General features: G+C 45.2%; 1 protein-coding gene across 8 annotated transcripts; it reads right to left on the reverse strand.

Moving 5' to 3' along the window:
- Window positions 1-85: 85 nt before the first annotated feature.
- LOC117142224 (microtubule-associated protein futsch) lies at window positions 86-20,077 on the reverse strand. Of its 8 annotated transcripts, XM_033306073.1 has the most exons (11): window positions 19,970-20,077; window positions 19,574-19,914; window positions 11,480-11,820; window positions 11,142-11,267; window positions 10,960-11,079; window positions 10,511-10,902; window positions 9,725-9,925; window positions 3,149-9,668; window positions 2,993-3,076; window positions 2,450-2,929; window positions 86-511 (listed from the first exon to the last, which is right to left on the reverse strand). In XM_033306073.1, the coding sequence occupies exons 1-11, from the start codon at window positions 19,972-19,974 to the stop codon at window positions 365-367; spliced, it is 8,757 nt and encodes a 2,918-aa protein (XP_033161964.1). In that variant the 5' UTR covers window positions 19,975-20,077; the 3' UTR covers window positions 86-364. The 8 variants fall into 8 exon arrangements, with proteins under 8 accessions (XP_033161964.1, XP_033161963.1, XP_033161960.1 ...); XM_033306072.1 differs by having other exon boundaries at window positions 2,993-9,668; XM_033306069.1 differs by having other exon boundaries at window positions 425-2,929; window positions 2,993-8,214; window positions 8,296-9,668.
- Between the last annotated feature and the right edge of the window lie 5 nt (window positions 20,078-20,082).

Below are 20,082 nucleotides of genomic sequence, written 5' to 3' on the forward strand. Positions count from 1 at the left end.
CTCCGATTGATAGAAATGGTTAACCCTCCCAAATACAAAGTCAAGTGCGATTTTAAATATTTTCATTTTATTTTAAAACTTAAAACTCTTCAACAATTTGTAATAAAAATATTCTTACTACTTTTTTTGTATTACCAATTAATTAGATTGCGTTTGTTTTTAAACGATAACATATATGGCGTACAAACGTGTCTTAATAACAAGAAAAGCATCACAACAAAATTGGGGAACAAAACTGAAGAGAACATTAATTAATATTTAATTTATGCTTATATAAACTGAAGCCGTTGTCGTCATTTTGCCTACGTAACAATTGCATTTGGTAGTATCCTGGTATCTTGCCGATTTCGAATCGAAATACTTGTCATAAAATTTTCCTAATCGTTTTGATTAACTTTCGGCTCCTCAGCCGCGATTGATAATTGTTTCTATATCCATTTGCATTCGGGTTTGCTTTCTCTTGCTTATTCATAGTCGTTATTGTGTCTTTTGCATAATTGAAATTCAACAACTGCAATTGGTATTTAATGAAATACAATATATATCGTTCAATTGGTATAGGTACATATATGGCTGCGTGTGTATTTAACAATGTTGGTAAACTAATTTTACGGCTTGTGTCAGTCAGTTAACGTAATTGAATAATCATTATGTTTAGCATCCTCGACTAACTCGGCCCAAAAATGCACTTTAAGTTTTACACCGTTTCAAAGTGTGTGTGTTTGTATATTGGTTTCTTGCGTATTTGTTGGCTAGTGTAAACCATGTTAATTGATTAGTTCATTTTAAGGAAAAGTTTAAGGTTAATTGAGTGTTTTAAAGTTAAAGTTCTTCAAGGAATTAGAGGCTAAACTTTGGTTAACGCTGAAAAAAGTTGGATATTAACATCTTGCCCTCCTCGTCGCATTTGGTTACAGTTTCGATAGCTATATTCTTTGTATATACGTAGATATATATTGTATAAAAATCTTTGCTAAGTTATGATTAGTTGAGTTGCTGGTGCTGTCAATGTAGATGAGGTAAGTTGCAAGAAGCCAAAATGGTTTGGTGCAAGAGTTGCTTGAAGAATAAATATCCGATTTGCAAGGTTTGTATATATTTTTAGATATATATGTGTTTAGGTATTTATTTGCCTTAAACTGTTTTTTTTAATATTTACTATATTTATATTGCTTAGCGAAAGTTAGGCTGACTGAGATAAAAACCTAACTAAAATCGGCAAACATGGTACAAGAACAGTTGAGAAAGTGGCAACCTGTTAACTTTAAGATAATTCTTGATTATTTGATATTTTCAGAACCACAAAAATGGAAAAATTCAATTAAAAGAAGAATAATTATTTTAGACAGATTTTTCTCTCAGTGCTTTGAGCTTGATTTCTTTTCAATGTTTTAAAACTTTAATAGGGGCTTTGTGATGTGTATGGACAACCTTTGGTTAACGATTGATGTGCATCCCTCTATTGTTTGTTCTGTTCCTTGTCGAAGTTGGAAGTGAAAGTTCTGTTAAACTGAAACGGTAGCAATGGAGAGGCACTTGAACCACCCAGGGAACTGCTGGCTAGTGGTTCCCTCAGCGTGAAGGACATCATGGGATTGTAGACCCCCGTAGAATGGGTAAGGGAACTAGTGCTCACTGCACTGGTAGTGGAAGTGGTAATGGGATCGTTCAAGCGAGATGTGAAAGAGCTGGTGAAATTGTAGGGCACGTAGGAAGAGGTGGTTACGGAGGTGGTAGTGGTGGATGTGGGGCCGCTGGTGGTGGAGCGGAGATCCGAGCAACTGGCGCGCGGCGAAATTGACGAATTGCCCGAACCCGAGCCCGAAACCGGATTTAAATAGGAATAGTTGCTGGCCGAGGGCAGCGAAAAGGAGGGGCCCGCATAGCTGCTGGACATGAATGAGGAGGCGGAGGTGCTGGATGTGGCTGAGGTGGTGCTGCACAATTCGACGTAGCTTTTGGCTGGGACCGAGGGTGAAACCACTGGCGAACGACTGGGCGGACGGGAGTGGGTCTGCCGCTCGATCTGCTTCTCAGTGAGGAACCGATCGTAGAAGGTCGAGGTGACGGTGGTGTGGCGGATCTCCAGCTTGCCGGGCTGATAGAGGGGCGTGCCACCGGCACCACCAGGGGACCGATGGTAGGGATCGTACGGCTGGCGATATGGCGACACGGGCCGCGGGAAACTATCTGTTGCAGTAGCTGATCCTGCTGGGTTGGCTGGGATCTGGACTGGATCTGTGTGGCTGTGGCGTGTGGCTGTGGTGCGGGACTCATACGGGTGGCTCAACGGTGTGCGACAGGCCGAGCGTCGATCGTCCGCATACTTGGCGCACGTCTCTTCTAGTTGTCTATCTACTTTGTGGTTAAACCCGGTTAAACTACTCCCGCTACTTAGTTCGCTACGATTATCAGCAAAATAATTTGGCAACAAGTTATCACGTCTTACCCTACTGCTCTCCCGATCCTTACGCTCCTCATCCTCCTCCTCCAAGCGTCTACGTCGAGGGGACAGCTCCCGGCTAATATCCCTATGCGATCTGTGGTGCAATGGACTGGTGTCCCGGTTGCCCAAAGGACTCCTTCGAGAATCCGCCGAACCCAATGATCGGTGCTCGGAGGTGACCCTAATCGAAGGTGCATAGTCTCCTGATCTGTGAATACTCCTTCCCCTGCTCTCGCTGCGACTAAGACTCCTGCTGAGACTGAGGTCTTCCAGGGAGCTCTTCTTGCTGGCAAAGTGAAGTGAGTCCGTGAACAGTGAGTCAATGTACCGCTGGCACTTCTCCTTCTGGTATGGCTTCTCCTCGCACAGCGTGTCGATCGACTTGATGGAGTTCTTGATCGAACTCAGGCGGTCGTTGATGTTCTCCCCCGTACGCAGTGGTACTCCCGTATGGGTTCCGGTTCGGGTAATCGGAGAGGTTTCCTAGTAGGTATGATTAAGAAGTTTATTGTATTTGTGTATAAGTTTCAATGACCAAGCTCTTACCCTCATTAAACGACTACCCAAGGCATCCAGACCCTCCGAGCTGCTGGCGTAGCTGCGAGTGGCCGATGGTTGATCTGCAAGAGTCTTCTTAAGAATACGTTGAAGAATTTTAGTATTCTCCGTTAAACAGTCCAAAACGTCATGAGTGGTGCCCACCATTCGTTCGCTGGTCTGACGCGACTTCGGTCTGGGTGCTTCTTCAAACTGGTCCTCATCCTCGTCCTCATCTCGGAACCGAATGACCTTGGGGCTGGTGGGGCGGTAGTGAGTGGATGTGTGGGTACCGCCACAGTAGCCTTCATCGAAATCATCGCGACGCAGGGCAGACTTGGGCGTAGTGGGGCCATGGCGGCGTGGACTTTGCTCACGTGACTTGGCTGCCCGGAATTCGTCGAAGGAGAGCGAGGGTGAGATGACGTCCTTGAGCTTTTGATTGAATGCCTTGTAGTCCTTCTGGGTCTTAAAGTCAAACTTATGCTCCTGCTCCAGGATTCGTATGCGCTCCTCGAGCTCTTCGGCAGTGGGTGGTTCTGGTCTACCAGGTGAACTGACAATCCTTTCCAGATTGTGAACAGGAGTCCTGGGCTTTTTCTCATCTCTCATCTTTTGACGTTTTATGTCTTCGATGGTTGGCGATCGAGAGCGCGACTTTGAGCGGGTTTTGGCTGGCGATTTGAGCTTTTCGTCCAGGACACGTATTCTGTGCTCTAGTTCTCCTGTTGTAGGTATCGCATCTGCATCCGGACTGGGACTGAGAATCATTTCCAAGGGATGAATGGCCGGTTTTCTGTTGGGATCGTTCATTCGCTTGGCCAGGTTCTCCTTGGATTTCGATCTTACCAAATCAAGTACTCGATATTTGTACTCTAAATCATCTGAGATGGGAAGATCATTAGGATGCGGCTTGCGACGGGCTGGTGAAGTGTAGGGACTTCTCTTGGACTTCCTTTCCGGCGATCGAGTTGGAGAAGGTGATCTCTGTCGATTTCTGGAGGGTGACGTATAAGGGGATTTGGCCGACTTCCGGGAAGGAGATGTATAAGGAGATTTAATGATAGGCTTCCGGGTGGGAGAAGTATGTGGTGTTTTAATGGTGGCCTTTCGCGATGGAGAGGTATACGGAGATTTGGTAACCACCGCTTTGCGCCCGGGACTACGAGAACGATCTCTAGCTGTGGTAATTTCCGCCTCCTTCGTCGGGGTTTCCACAGGCAAAGGTTCATCGTCATCTAGTCCCTTACCTTCACACAGTTCCAAGTATTTGTTCAGATCCTTTTCGTGGGAAAGAGAGTACTGCAGCTTAATTTTACGTTCAATTTCATTCAGCCGCTGCTCTACATCGATCTTTTCCACATCCTCAAGCAGTTTTATCTGCCGTTCCAAGGAGCGGAAGCGAGATTCCAGCTCTTTGGTGGAGGGCAGGTAGACTGTTTTGCGTTTCAAGTGATGTTTCACAGTGTTGGGTCCCCAGTCGAAGTCCTCCGGCTCTTCGGGCTCCGGGTTCTCTTCTTTTGCCTCCTCCTTTGGATTCTCCTCCTCCGGTTTGGCGCTGGTAAAGTCCTCTATTTCCTTAGTGAGGTCAGAAATAGCCTGAGTCTGCTCCACTTGCTCAGCGCTTGGCTTGGGATCTACTCGTATCAGGCGACCATCTTCGGATTTGACGAGATTTCGATCATTGAGCTGTTTCTCTAAGGCCTGGAAGAGGTCTTCCAGTTCTTCCGTGTTGGCCCTGGTCAATCTTCTAACCTTCGAAGCTCTGTGTTCGTTGTCCATTAACAGTACCACTGTTTTGCCGTTGGGATCCATGGGTCCCACATCTGTGGAATTGATAACCATTTTGTCGGGCAGTTCTTTGGAAGAAGAGTCTTTAATTGCTTCTTTTTTCTCTGGCAGTTGTTTGCTCGATACTTTGCTTTCCTTGGGGCTGACCGCAACTGTGGGGGTTTCCTTTGATTTTTGTGTTTCCGTTTTTGTAGATTCCTTTTCTTTGGATTTGGGTTCCTCACTATTAAGATTCTTCTTATTGGGGGAAGCTTCTTTAGTTGAAGCTTTTTTAGGAACAGGGTCTTTAGTTGTGGGATTTTCCAACTTAGTTTCGGAGGGTTTCCCTCTCGTGGATGTTTCTTTAGAGACTCCAGCTTTGGGGGCCTCTGACGTCTGATTTATGTTTTCTGCTTTCTCTTTTTTCCCTGACATCTGTTTTGTATCTTCTGATTTCCCCGCAGAGGAAGATTTATTTGTTTTATCCAAAATTTCTCTATCTGCTTTCTTATCATCCACTACATTCTGGTCTTGAACAGATTTTTCATCCGCCACTGCGTTCTGATCTTTAACCGATTTTTCAGTATCCACAACTTTTGCTCGGGTTTGAGCTTTCTCTTCGTTTTCAAGGGTTTTAGTCTCTTTAGCCGCTGCAGGTTCAATTTTTCTATCAGCCGGCACTTCTGTTTTCTCGACTTCATCACCTTTGACGTGCTGATTGTGGCAGTTCTTCTCCTGCTTTTTGCAGGAATCCTTTTCCTCGAGCTTTTCTGGTTTCTCCTCAAGCACTCCATTTTCTGTTGGGATCGACCCATTTTTGGCCCGTTCCTCCAACAGTTGCTGCTCCAATTGCTCCAGACGACGAGTCAGATCTTCTGTTGTGGGTTTGGACTCACCCTTCGGCTGCTTGGACTCACTGTCTTTGTTGACCATCATCTTGATATTGATGCTTATGTTGATGGGCTTGTGGGCGTCGACTTCCTCCAGCTCCCCAATGTTCTGGGTGTACCTAACAAGCTCCTTGCCGGTGGCGTCGATTGTCTCCGTGCTCAATCGCCTAGGGGAGCCACTGTCATCTGCTGACCGTTGGCGCTCCCTCATCGCTTCCAGCAACTTGAGACTGTTCTCGCTCAGCTGTTTCTCCAACGCCAGGACACGCTGCTCCAGCTGTCCTTCGACTTCCAGTTCCTTGGCCTGCTTAGAGGTGCTCGGCTGGTCCTCGGGCGGGAGTTTGACCCTCGATGCAACTTCGGAATCACTTGCACAGCGCTGCTTGTAGAACTTCTTGTAGAGTTGCCTCTCCAGGAACTGCAATCGGTTCTCCAGATCGGCCCGGGAGGGTAAATCAGAGAACCGACGCACCATGCGCTGCTGCCATTGTTCGTGGTTTGCCGCTCTGTAGTAAGCCGTGTTTGCAGGTGCTTCCGAGGTCTCATCGCCCATGGGCGTGGGTCGTTGCAGTAGCTTTCTCTGCCTCCTCTGCGGATTTATCTCGCTGGGCTTCAGGTTCTCCTCGCCAGGTGATTGGCCTCGCATCTTGCTCTGCAGCTCCTCGATCAGAGCCTGTTGCTGGTGGAGAACTGGTTCGGCCAGGACAGGACGTTCCTTTGGTGGTGGTGGCGGCGGAGGTGGGGATGGAATATGCGCTTCAATGGCCACATCTACGTGTTTGGTTTCGGCCATTTTGGACTCCACGTTTTTCTTATCGCCATGCAGTGCCTCAAAGCGGCTCTCCAGATCCTCCGTCGATGGCGGTGGCTTCTTTTCCTCCACTGCTTCGGAGATTACCTCCTGCTGGATCCGCTCGAGAGCTTCGTCCACGGTTTCGCTAAATTGATTCTTGCTACTCATGCGACGCTTCAAGGTTTCATAACGCTTCTCAAGATCCTCCGTTGACGGTGGCTCAGAAGCTCTTCGCTGATTCATACCCTTTTGTTGACACTCTTCTGGTTGCTGAGAGTCCTCTTCTTTGTTTTTTGGGGCTTCCAAATTGTTGTCGACCGTCTTGCAACTTTCTTCAACGTTTTTGCGCTTCTTTTCAGCATTATCCTCCACCTCAACTCTCTTCTGCTCCTTTTCGATAGCCACATTAACTTCTTTGATCTTGTCGTCAAAAGATTTCATGGATTTCTGCGTCTTAACTTCGGCACTCGAAGATTGACTTTTGGTTGCTGGATTAGTTTGATCAGGTTCTCTAGTTGTTTCTAAGTTGGTGGTACTCATCTGTTTTTCTAAGGCATTAAAACGTTTTTCTAATTCTTCAGTGGAGGGTGGAGATTTTCGAGGGGTCTTTTCTTGTTCCGCATCCTTAGAAGTTGCATTTCCTTTAGAACCTGGTTTTGAATCAGCCTCAGTTTGTGAAACCGACGTCTTAGCGGCTTCTTTCTTTTGAGAATCACTTTTTTTTGACGAGTCTTTAACATTTTCAATTTTGGCTTCTGCAGTTTCTTTATCGGTTTTCCCTGGAGATTCTTCCCTCTTTTCTTTTATTGTGTGATCACCTTCTTCTGAGCTAAGCTTTCGATTAGCTTCCACCTTTTTATTTGGAGCAGTTTTCGATTCTTGTGAATCCTCCTTCGGCTTAGAAGTTTCTTTTTCAATCATCTCTTCACTTTTGGTGGATTTGGTTTTGACTTTCTGGTCTTGGTTGTTAGGTGATTGGTTCTCCTCCTTAGTTTCAGGTTTTTTCTGATCATTATCTTTGGGATCCTTTTTAGCAATAGGTGATTGACTGCCCGAAGTCTTCTCATTTGCTTTGTCTGACTCCTCTGGTTCTTCTGGCTCTTTTGTAGATTCCGATTCTTCTTCATCGGGTGGTTCTTTTTTGTTCTTGGATGGGCTGCTCTTCTGAACACTCATTTTGCGTTCCAAGGCATTAAAACGGTCTTCCAGCTCTGCAGTTGATGGAAGTTTCTTGAGGCGTGGTGGCTCCGTTTCCTTTTCATCACTTTTACTTTCTTTGCTATCGCTGGTTTCTGTTTCCTCTGTAGTTTCCTTTGTGTTAGATTCAGGTTCCTCGGATTTGTGCAGCTTGCTGGTTTTTTCGCTATCCTTCTGGTTCTTGGAGCTGCTACCACTGGGTCTGTCCTCGTCCTTGAGATCAATGGGAGTTTTGGAACTAGATTCGCTGGAACTCATTTGTTTTGTTAGGGAATTGAACCGTGATTCCAGGTCGGCGGTAGAGGGAATTCTCTCGGATTTAATTGGATATTCAGCCTCCATTTCGGTCAGCTCCTTGCGTTGCTTTTCAGCACTCAGTTGCTTTTCAAGGGTGTTAAACCGCTCCTCTAGAGCAGCTGTGCTAGGAATGTACTTGGCTTGCCGATCCCCACTTGGCTGATCCTGACTGATCCTGCGCTCCAGGGCCTGATACCGTTCCTCGATTTCAATGGTCGATGAGCGGGTCAAGGTTTTTCGGCGAGGATCTCGTCTCTTTCGGCTTGCATTACTCAATGTGCTGGCTGTGGGAGGTGGTGGTTTGTATCCAGTAGTTTCCTCTATCGTCATGCTCAGAAGCTCTTTGTAATCGTCCTTGTTCTCACCTGGAATGTTATCGTCCCGAATCTGTGGCACCTTGCCATCACCCTGTACACCATCATCGTCCTCTCTTGGGTAGAAAGGGGGTACGGAATTATATTCCCTATCACCACTATGCCCCTCAACTTTTTCCCTCTCCTCTAGGTAAATGGCATTAGTATCCGTCTCTTCCTCGTTGAGCGAGTAGGACAATTCCAGACGATTGGGCCGCTCCACGCTGTTAACCCTCTCGAAATACTGATTTGTCACTCCATCATCGCTCACATCGAATGGCTTTCGCTCATCCAGCAAATCCTCTTCAGCTTCACTTTTTTCTCGGGGCGACGGTATAGGACTAACGGAAGTCATGCCTGGGAATTCGGGGTCGAAAGGAAGCTTTAGTGGCTCCATCTTGGAGCTGATCAAATGTAATTCTCTGTCAAATTCGTAACGACCGCTTTCCGTGGCACTATCCTCCGCTTGATCTCCAGTACCCGCCCCATCTTTCGACGCCTTATCGTCCTTCTCGTCGCCACTATCCGTACCCATCAGCATGAAGGGAATCTCATGGCTGCTTGGAGCCCAAGATTTGGGTCTCTGCCGCTCCAAGCTCGTGTCCCTGGAACCGGCCAACTGCTTCTGCTCCTTGAGCTTGCGTGCTAGCTTGGCCTTCTGCTTGGGACTCTTCTCCGTGGACTTTGGGTCATCGTCATCGCAAAGGCTGGTGTCCGTGCTGGAGCCTCCTCCTCCTCCTGGCCCAGACTCCTGCTCACCATCACTATCCTCGCTGTATGAGGAGCTATCACTTTTTCCAAAGCGTGTGCGCAGCTTCTGCGTTCTCACGGAGCTGACATCAACGCCCTCTCGTATCATGGCAGCCCGATCTGCTTTGATCTCCTTCCAGGTCAGACTATCTCGTCGTCTGCGGCTTGGATCGGTGTCCCTCCAGAGGAGGGTCTCTCCCCTTCGCAACTGTTTTTCTGTTGTTGGTTTGGTATGGAGGACAGCGGGAAGGGAGGGCTTTCGAGCAGGTGGAATGGCGCCCAACGGTGCTCCAACCCGCTTTCCCTTATTGGTTACTATTGCAGGGCGACCAAGAAGTAACTGGTTTACAGGGACCGCCGGCTGGGAGCTGCTCGCTGGACCCGATCCTTGGCGCGCTGCTGTCGAACAGGCGGTGGTTAGGATGACATGGGCCTGCTTCTGGCGCTCGCGCAGCCTATCGTACTGCTTCTTCAGCAGGGAAATATCCAAAGCGAGGCGATCCTTCTGTTCCACTTGCTGCTTTCCTGCCGCCGCAGGACCCACCGATCCACGTCTACCCCAATTCAAGCCGAATACGGTTGCTACCGCCAAGCGCTCCTCATCCGAATGGGTGTCCTCCTCGTCGTAGTAGAGCCTACAAATAGGAAGGCTGTGATATGTGTAGATACATCAATATTTTGTGATACTCACTGCAATCCTTGTTTGTGACGCAATGGGGCAATGTTGTAGAGATGCTTATCCCGCAGTTGTCGCAAATCTGCAATGGGTCCTAGCTTCACCACACGCTCAATAAGACCATTGGAGTCCACAAGATGGCCATTGAGGAGTTCACTGGAATAGGATCCCATCTTGCCATAGAACTCATCTGCAGAACGGACACTGATCACACGCCTGAAATTTAAATCAAAAACAATTTTAATACATATTATTTTAAGATTTAGCCTAAGCTTCAAGCTAAACTTATTCAAGTGCTTATTCTTTCAATTTTCCAATTCAACTAATGACCTTGGCCCCCTCCCTCTAGCTTACATTTAGCATAGTTCAATGTCGTTGATATTTACTAAACTTGTTTTCCACAAAACCATAAAAAGTTCCACAACGTCTGAACATGAAATTCCTGGTGGGTAAAGACCGAGCGGAATTGCTAAATTGCATTTGGCAAGCAAGAAAAACCCATGCCAAAATTCCTGCAGCCTTGACACAAATTCTCGCCTTGCACTGCGGCGATTGTTTGGCCAACTACCCACCGAAAACCAACCCAACCAAAACATTCTATGCAGACTGGGTGGCACACTGATATAATCGTACTCTTGCACTCAATTGCATTAAAAAACCTTGCTCTTCCTAGTAATGCATTTCAGATGGGTTTTTAACTCAATTCTGTTAAATTGGGAAAGTAACAAGTTTATACCAAAGGTTGGGAAATGTTCGGAATTCATACTCTAGTACTTATTTAAAATGAAAATAATAACTTACTCTTCAAGCAGACTCCAAAGGACGAGGGCGGTGCGAAGAAGGACATCACTGCCCTCGATAAGGACCAGGTCCCAGACGCGCAGGACGCAGGACATGGGCAGGCAGGTACAGAACATGGTGAGGAACCACTGCATGGTAAAGACATTGGTTAGCGGCGGTTCGAAGGCATTCTCGACGGGTCCCTGGAGGCGTTGCAGGTGCTTCGCCAACCGTGGCAGTCGCGTCTGCATCAGCTCCCGGAAGACGCCCATGTCCGCCTGCAGGCCGCCCATCGAGCCGTAGAAGTAGCCCGTGGGCAGAACGCCCTCCACCAGGTAGATCATGACCTTCATGGACTCCTCCTCCTCCTTGTCCATCACTTGCAGTATGAGGGCGCCCAGCATGTTGAATCCCTGAATTGTATTTGTGAAGTGCACACAGCAGACAAAGATCCTTTAAGGAGCACTCACCTGGCAGTAGCCCACCTCGGGGTTGTAACGGGCATAGCCCAGAAGGATGCGCTTCAGCTTGGCCTGGTTTATGGAGCCCGCGGGACCGGTGCACAGATTCGAGCCAGTGCGATGCAGATCCTAAACGAAGACGACTCATTTATGATTCTCTGGAGGACCACCTGTCCGTGACTGGAGCTCACCTTGACGATTTGTATGCCCAGCTCCTCGTCATCCTCGCGCCACTCCTCGCAAAAGCACTTCTCCCGCTGCTGCGCCCAGTCCACGTTCTTCGACTTGAGGTACTTGTCCGCCAGCGATAGCCACAACTGGAAGATATAATTCAACGAGTGATGGGATTTTTCTTTAAAATTATATATATATTTAGTAATCCATGCTGAATGAATTTTATTAAGGATATATATTTAGTAAGCCCATCATACATAGCTTAGGAGAAATGTAGTTATAAATAATAAATAAAATAAATATCCCACATATCGTGTGACCTTATGCTGTCTAAACAAACTAGATGAAATCTCACCTTGCGTCGGAACTCGGGTGGAGTGCCTCCGGGCAGGCGGGCCACCAGCTTCATGGCATGCAGCCACTGGTTGTAATCCGAGGTGGCTTCATCGTCGGCAGCGGCGGAGGCGGAGGGAGCGTGTCCGGATCCGGAGGCGGTGGGGCTGGTCCCGTGGCCTCCGCCATTGCGGGTCAGCATGGTGGTTTTGGTGCTGCTGGGGCTTCTATTGTTGCTGCCGGGGGTGGTGATGGTGGTGCTGCTGCTGAGGCTGTTTTTAGTGGGCGAGGTTAGGCGGGCACTGGTAATGGCTTTCTGCGGCGGTGGTGAGAGGCTAAAACGCATTTTAGGCTGTGCATCGTCTGCAAAAGTTAAGCAAAAATCGTATATAGCATACTTTCGAGCGGCGAGCGAGAAAAGGATTTGGTTGTCTATTCAAAATAGGATTCTGGGCTCTTGGCGGCTGGATCCTTAGCACTTACAATATCCGTGCAGTATGCAAACTTTACATATATAGAGATATTTCGTAATATTAAAATACAGAGTTGGTTGTTGGCACCAAATATACGTTTTAAGAGCGCGCAAAAGAGAAAAGAAGAAAGAATACAAAATATATTTATATATAAGTATTTATATAGCATATAGACACTTAATCAATCAAGTGCTCTGATCCGAATGGTGGCGAGAATGTCGATGAGCGAACCAACATTTGAGAGCGACAAAGATGCGGCATGCAGTTGTGGCACGGTTTGTGGCGATTGGTGGCACATCCTTGGGCGGCGGAATCATCAGTGAAGGCGGAAAAATGATAGCAAAGCCAAGTCAAAAGGACGAAAAACACTCCATTGAGAAGCGTGCCACACAGAACAACACGAGTGTCTGTCTTTGTGTTAAATTGACCATGACATTTATTTCACTTGACAAGCGTGTGTGTGCGTTGCGAGGATGCGAGCATGAGGATGTGTGGGCGATACATGTGTGTCCTGGCAAGGCATTCCATGTAAGCATACAAAGTTTGGCCTGCGAGATCCTCGGTGTGATGCTGACACCCCGACATGCGAACAATATCCCCGTGGCTCAACTTTATCGGCTTCTAGGCTGCAGACAGCTGCTAACAGGCATTCCCTGACCTCCACCTAAGCCACCCACATGCTCAGTCCTAAAGGTCAAGTTAATAAAAAATATATGATGTCTTTCGCTGGCCCTTAGCAGCATAAATCCAGATTGCATTCGGCGGTACCTAGATTGGCTCAGGTTTAAGCTCCGCTTCTAAAATCGATATTTTTTCGGGAATCGCACTTTATGGCTGATAATTTGATTTTCGTTTTATTTTTTAGGACTGCTCTGCGTTTGCCAGCTTATCAAACGGAACGTGAGCCACATTTTAAAGCTAAAATCTGAAAATTTTCCCGGGCTTCCATCAAAGCTTCGGCGGGGAAATAAAAAGGGAATGGAATGAGTGGAAATAACATTTCCGGTTTTAAAGAATTTCTCGGAAAATTGGCGTTATTGTTTGCTTTGAAAGCAGACAGCTTAAAATGCGGGGAATCCATTAAAATGTATGCCCAAAGAAGATACTACACATTTTTGCAAAAATAATTCGCTATCTCAAAAGCCATTTTTGATTACTTTTACAGTTGTGCTTCCCTAAGTTAAACTATTAAATTGGCAACATGTATTTATATTATATGCTTATAATTAATTAACAAACACAGTCTGTGAACATGATGATTCTCCTTCGTAAACTTGATTGATGAAAGTTCTACATAGCCATGCTATACTGTAACTGGCGGAATGATAGCAGGGAATTTTTTGCCATTCCATCGCTTGTTTACATGCTAATGCAAATCCACACATTCTGTATGTAAGTGTGTTCTAGCTGAAATGTTTACTCCTTCGGAGAAAGGCATTTGTATAATGAAGGAGCAGTTGGAAATGGCCGTTAACCAAAGTTAAAGCTGAACAAACATTGGCTTGTTTACTCCCAGCAAATTGGAGAAAGTCCTGGTAGGAGCAGCGGAGCTCTCTTGCCGCAGGACCAGCATCCGATGGAGTATGAGACCCCGACCCTGGCTAATGAAATACTAATTGCGCCGACTCTTATGTAATGGGGTACCTAACTTCGCACCAATTAGGCGCCGGACGTAAATACATTCTTTATTCTTTATGGCCAGCGGATGGACTGCCCGCCATGGGGGCTCATATTTTTTTCTGTTCGCTTCAAGTGCATTTTTCCATGGAAGATGGAAGATTTATGTGCGACTGACAACGAGGAGCAGTTCTTTATTGTACGCAAGTGAGTGTAATTATTTTAAATGCGCCTGCCCAAGGACATCTAGCATCTACGAGTGTTTGTCAAGGCTGCGAATGTTAGCCCACATTCTGGCCCGAACGTTTTTGGCCCTGACCAAAACTAAACTTTGGCCAGTGTCACATGCGTCTTGTGTTTTTCTTATGTGTACCGAGTGTGTGCATTTGTAATGTGTGTGTTTTGTGTACTCAACCATAAAAACACGTAAAGCATGACAGTTGGTTTAATGAGCCGAAAGAATATGCGTCCTGTCAGCTATTTATATAGGTGAACAAGAAATGAAAGAAGGTGGAATATTTTATGGCTATGATGGTCACATAAAAATATATATTACTTTCATAGAAACATATCTCATATACAATTGGAATTAAGAGCTAAAAGCATGAATGGCTAAATAAAAACGGCTAACTGCCGTAGGTAAGACGTTAAAGAAAATACCATATAACATTTTTAAATGTTGCAAATAAAGGATGTACATGTTCAATAAAGGAAAGAAAGGAAAAAAAGCTAATATTAGATATAATGACTTCTATCAAACCATATCAGGCAAGGTTATCGGCATATAATGACAGGTTTAACAATTTATCTCAGTGTGGCTATAACCGCATACTACCGTAAAACACTTTTAGTACGTCGCTTTAAGAGCTGACTTAAATTCTGCTTCCCCTTGAGCAGTTCAAAGGGGATTTACTTCACTTTATGTAATGCCCATGTCCGCATTCAGCAGCCAAAGCTGGGTACTTAAACCGTATTTATCCCTGGGGATTGCATGACCCCAAAAGTGGTGGTCCTGGGCAGAAGAAAGAGCGGCGTCTGTGTGTCTGCGGCTACTTTCTTCTGGCCCAATCTGCGATGCAGTTGGGTAGGGCCTTTTATGAGAGCCGCAGATGCGCAGGCACGTTCTCAGCCATTAGTGTCAATTCGGGCGTGAGGCTGCTAATGAATTCCCCAGTCAATGGCCAACTGGATGATAAATTTAATCCTCACTGGTTCATTAAACTATTGCAATGCTTAACCCAAATGATTATCGGCTTAGTGATTGCGATTCGCCTTTATCGCGCGGTCCCAGACAAAAGCACTTCAACAGGCGATTATGCAAGAGGGAGCGATGAAAATCATGGGGTTAACTAAGGGAAAATAGAGGAAAATTGCGAGGGGTAAATCCTGCTTTTGATGGCAGCTTACATAATGACTCCCCGAGGAGCACTTTTTGTTGCGCTGCTGCCATTGCAGTTCTCGCAATCATGGCACGAGTTGTCCTCTATTTAATTTTGATTAAATTTCCGATTCATTTTCGCAAAAAAAAGAAGCGTTACTCATACGCCACGTGGGCCCGTGCAGGGGTATAGCAATCAATTTGTATGACGCGGACTGAAAATGCTTGTCAATTTCAATAAGCCCTCCTCTCAAAACTTAAGTGAACATTGTGTCCTGTCAAAAGCAAGAACAATTTTTATTCTTTTCTCAATTTTTGCATCTGCGTCTGAAGGCTACATAAGTTTGATAAGGGACTCTTGCTTGTGACAGGCCAGTTGCCTGCTTGGATTTACTTTAAAACTTTTAAGAAAGGGACTTTGTACTCAATCAAGATGGTATTTAAATGTACAAGGAGGTACATCTCTTTTGAGCTTATTCTTTAGTCTTTACCCTTGGATTCTTTTTAAGTTATTATACATTTTATAGCTGCAATTATATTCATCTATATGATGTTCTTGGTGGTAAATTAAAAATAACGAAACATTCCTAAGAAATGAACTAACACTTTTATTAAAAAGAGTTATTTCTAGCTATTTTTCTTTCACTCCCGATGATAAGGATTAGCCCTTCATCCGCTCAACTTCGGCTCGGATTTCTCATAACCCTGCGAAATTGGCACACGTGTGTGCACATGTCCGAGCTCCACAGGATCCTTCAACCGCCCACACAGCAGCTCGTGTCACTTTGCATCGCCATAAACGCGGTGGTGGGCGTCATAAACAAACCGCTCCGTCAGTGTAAAGTGTGAACTGCGACGCAGTAATTACAATTTGATGGGAAAATGTGAGAGGTGCTGGTGGAATTGAGAAAAAAATCAAGGACCAAAAACAGGAAACTCGCCAAACACACATACAAGCGAAATCAGCAGAGTGTAAAATGATTCCTGAAATGGGTGGGCAAAAACCGGAAGAAAGGGCAACAGCAACAACTTGGCCAACATGCAACAGATGTACATACAGATGTGTAAATGGAAAAGGTGTGATAGGATTTTCGAAAAGTTCCACTATCCTGAAAGAGCTGTGAAAAATTCAAATTATGTGTGCACTGCCCGAGGTGGATAAATATAAATGGGTTAAATGGGGTCGAACGCCTCCAACTCGGCTGTATGGCAAAATAATGGAAATTTATGCCAGCGAAGGGAAAGCCCTTGCCCTACGAAAAATGCAAATGTTAATTACAAGCGGCCGCCAAAATTAGAATTGTGCGCGTTTACCGTGAGTAAAATTGTGTGTATGTATGCTTGACTGTGTGGATGTGAGGTGTGTTTGTATGTGTGCTTTAGAGCGGACCTCAGTTAAATTTAATGTATACTCAAAAAACATTAAAGTAAAAGGATTCTAGTATATATATTGAGTATATATATTGGTGAATTGGATGTAATGTAATATCAATTTAATTATGATCAAAGTAAATAAAAAAAAATTAATTGATGAATGCTTAAAATGGCTATTAATAGGGTAAATAATTTAATATTTTAAAGTTTATCATTAAACATAACATTTTGTTAAAACTTGGGCTTATAGAGGTCCGCCCTATCGAATGTGTGCCCAACGAATATTGAATGATATATGCAGCAGCTTTACTTTTGAACTTCTTTTGCATAAATTACCTTGTCGTTGTTATTTAGTTCGTTTTTAAACGTTGTTAAACAAATAAGGCAAAGAGAGAGATAGAGAAAGAGAGCGAGAGTTAAGTCTTTGTATCAAAACGAGCAAAAGATCGAAGGCATAGAAAGTCGATTATTTTGGCTTTGAGGCGCGCTAAAATAAACACACAATGGAAAAGACATCGATCGACAGTTAAAAAGACTTGAGAAGTATGTTAATTAATTATTGAGTATGTATATGTACACGCACACAGAGAAACGCAGAGAGAATGAGTGTGGTTAGCTGGTCTGGTGCGGCTTGGCATAGTTACCCATGTTAAGTTAACGTGCGCCTGACGGTATGCTATGATTTCTGCCACTGCTCGCAGCGGCTCTTTGTTGTTGCTGCAGCAGTTAGTAGTAGTAGTAGTAGTAGTAGTTTTTGTTGTTGTGGGGATTCTCTATTTATGGTTTTACATTTTTGCTTTACGTTGTACTTGTTCTTGTTGTAGTAGTAGTTGTAGTTGTTGCTGTGGCCTATTGTATTATTTACACAAGATTTACATGAATACACATATAGACACTTACACATAGGCATGCACATCTATAAATACGTATTGGTTTGTAGAGCTATTTGCATAGGTATTTGTAGCATGCTGAAGTTACATAATTTGGCAAAGACTCTGACACACACACAGGGACAAATCGCCGTGGCTCAAATGTCATTGAAAACTATTTTTTCGCCCTACAGACGAGCTCAAGAAACATTCAACTCACACACACAGTTGTTGCACAAAAAAAATGAAGGAAAACCTTGACAACTAAGCAACTGCAGACCCAGTTCCCAAAAGCTGGCCAGGTGACTGCTGACTTGGGGGAAAAATGTGTGGAAAAAGCGGACACTAAGCAGTGTCTTAATGCTACACTCGGAAAAAGGTGTTGCTCGCAATGTTGGTTTGGTTATGAGTTCCTTTTTAACATTTGCATTGGGTGCTTAAACTTTTCCCATTATATGGGAATATTTAATATTAGTTTTGGCTTATTAGGTGATATTATTTTCACTGTAGCCATGCCATTGTACGCCTAGTGGTGCACTCATCGATTCCATGTCTTACTGGCCACTGTCTTGACCCACTTTCGTGGTTACGTTTGCTGCTTAGGCTGCCCCTTTCTAGCCAAGTAATTACCTTTGAGCCGGAGCTCGTTTTTAAAATTTCATGCCATTTAAATGTACAAGATTGCACGAGCTGCTTTTAACGAGCCTAATAAGCCTAATACTGAGGATTGTGGCCATGACGAGAGGCTTTGAGAGAAAAGGGTAAGCGGAGCTTGTAGCCACGTGGATTTAATAAAGCGAACAAATAAAGAGGTTTGGTATGAAACCCTGCCACAAACGGCGGTAGTTTTGTTGTGGCTATTAATTACGAATTGACATCCTTCGAACTTCCCCTAACATTTCTGTTATATAGCAATTTTTCACCCATCAAAGTTGCTCAACCGCTGCATAATGGATGCGAATGGTTTGGCCCAGATATACGTGGATTAAAGCGGCATGGCCTTCAACTTTTATTTTTTGTGGGGCATTCTTTGTAGTTATGCAATCCACAATCAACTATTTTTTCCATTTTGCCAAACAAAGCCAGTTCGTGAGCCTTTTCGCTGGTCGAGTGTGAGAGCGTGACATGAATCACACTCGTAGAATGCAGCAACAATGGCAGCAACAATAGCTGGCCATATCAGCCATGGCCAAAAGAGGAACCATCTCACGTGTGTGTGGCAGTCGGGGAATACAGACGGGGGTTTTTGGGTATATTACCAATATCCCACGTTGCAGCGCCAACGGGAAATGAACCAGGAAAACGCATTCAAATGGGCGCTGCGCTTTTAATGAAATTTTCGATTGCATGCTTTTGGGCAGCTCTTAATTGCATTTTCCTAGGCTCAGCCGATCGATAAAATCGTATTATTCCATTACGCACGCTGTTGCCATTTCTTTGAAATTAATTAGAAAGTGTAGTTTTTCCGTCTTTGAATAAGTTAAATAATAAATAAATAATAGCACGCTACTTTTGCACCCGCTCTTGTTTTTATGGCCCTTGTTTTCTAGCTTCCATTGGTATTTTGGTCGACGAGTATCAAGGGTAACACACTTACACACACACACCCACACTTGTGTAAATAGAGAAAGAGAGGGGTGCAGAGGAGCGAAAGAGACGAGGGGGTGATATAAAAACATAGATAAGACAGGCAGGCGAAAAATTCTTGTGGAGGCCAGTCTTCCACGTTTGTTGTTTCAAACCGCTTGTGCACACGCACACACTCACATCCCCCGCACTCAAAGTCAAATTTACATGTGTATGGCTGTGCGTCGGTGTGTGTGTGTGGCCCGTCAGACAGTCTCAATGCTGCTCTGTGTCGTCATCAAGTCAGCCTCCTCCTTTCGAGGCACACACACACACACACGTACACGCATGGGCTTCACCTGCCCACAACTCTCACACACGCACGCACACCAGCAAATGGCCACAGGACACAACAAAGTTCATTCAATAAATGCAAACACAAACACACACATACATGCACGGTGCGTGACGGTAGCGGGGCTTTTTTCAGCGTTCAGCGTTTGAGCGTTTGGGCTTTCGCTTTTCCGATTCCGCACTTCACGATCCACACAGCTGAGAGTTCCGCACTTGACTGACGGCAGTGGCCAAGACTCAGGCCAGAATCGAGCCCCCAGCTGTCAGTGGGGAGCCTGCGCAGTGGCATGCCCCCTCCCACCCACACGCACACTTTGACATTTGGTGCACTCAAAAAAACAATATAGTCCTGTCGGTAGAAATTGTTGCTATAAAGGCATACTACTTTGATAATTTTCAACAGTATCCTCTTTAGGCTTTTGGAACTTTGGATAAATATTTTGTATTTTGATTATAGGCTTAGTAATCTATAGCCCGAAACTCACCACTCTCCACGATGAGCACAGCAGTGACGAACTCGCACAGGACCTCCTGATGCCTCTGCAGACGATCCCTGGCCACGAGCACCCGCTCCAGGAGATAGCCCAGCATAAGGATCTCGACCTTTAGGATGGCGCACACGTCGATGAGCTTGCGCACATCCAAACGCTCCAGGGCGGACCGATCACCGACCATGCCGCTGGCCAATTGCGCCAGTTGTCCTTTCTTCTTCTTCGGGGATCGTTTAAGGACAGGATTCCGGCAACAACGCCTTATACGTTTGGCCAGCACTTCTTGCCTGCCGTAGATATCGCATAGCAATGCATCGAGTAGCTTCTTGGTTTCACTGGATAATGGTATTCCTAAGTTCCAGCTATCACCATTATGCTAATAAAACTCACCTCATTTTGCTGACTTTATGATAACACTCAACAGTTGGTGGTTTACTTTTAATTTTAATGCTTGCATTGGTCTTGAGTTGCTTGGTAGTTTTTTATTTTTTCTTTTTTTTACA

Source organism: Drosophila mauritiana, chromosome 3R (genome assembly GCF_004382145.1).
Source record: "Drosophila mauritiana strain mau12 chromosome 3R, ASM438214v1, whole genome shotgun sequence".
NCBI lineage: Eukaryota > Metazoa > Arthropoda > Insecta > Diptera > Drosophilidae > Drosophila > Drosophila mauritiana.

What these genes read in the sequence shown, in the direction of transcription:
- LOC117142224 (XM_033306066.1), bottom strand. An exon ending in CCGAGGTGGGCTACTGCCAG is followed by an intron (nt 10,903 to 10,959) that starts GTGAGTGCTCCT and finishes AATACAATTCAG; the next exon opens with GGATTCAACATGCTGGGCGC. An exon ending in TGGGTAGTCGTTTAATGAGG is followed by an intron (nt 2,930 to 2,992) that starts GTAAGAGCTTGG and finishes CATACCTACTAG; the next exon opens with GAAACCTCTCCGATTACCCG.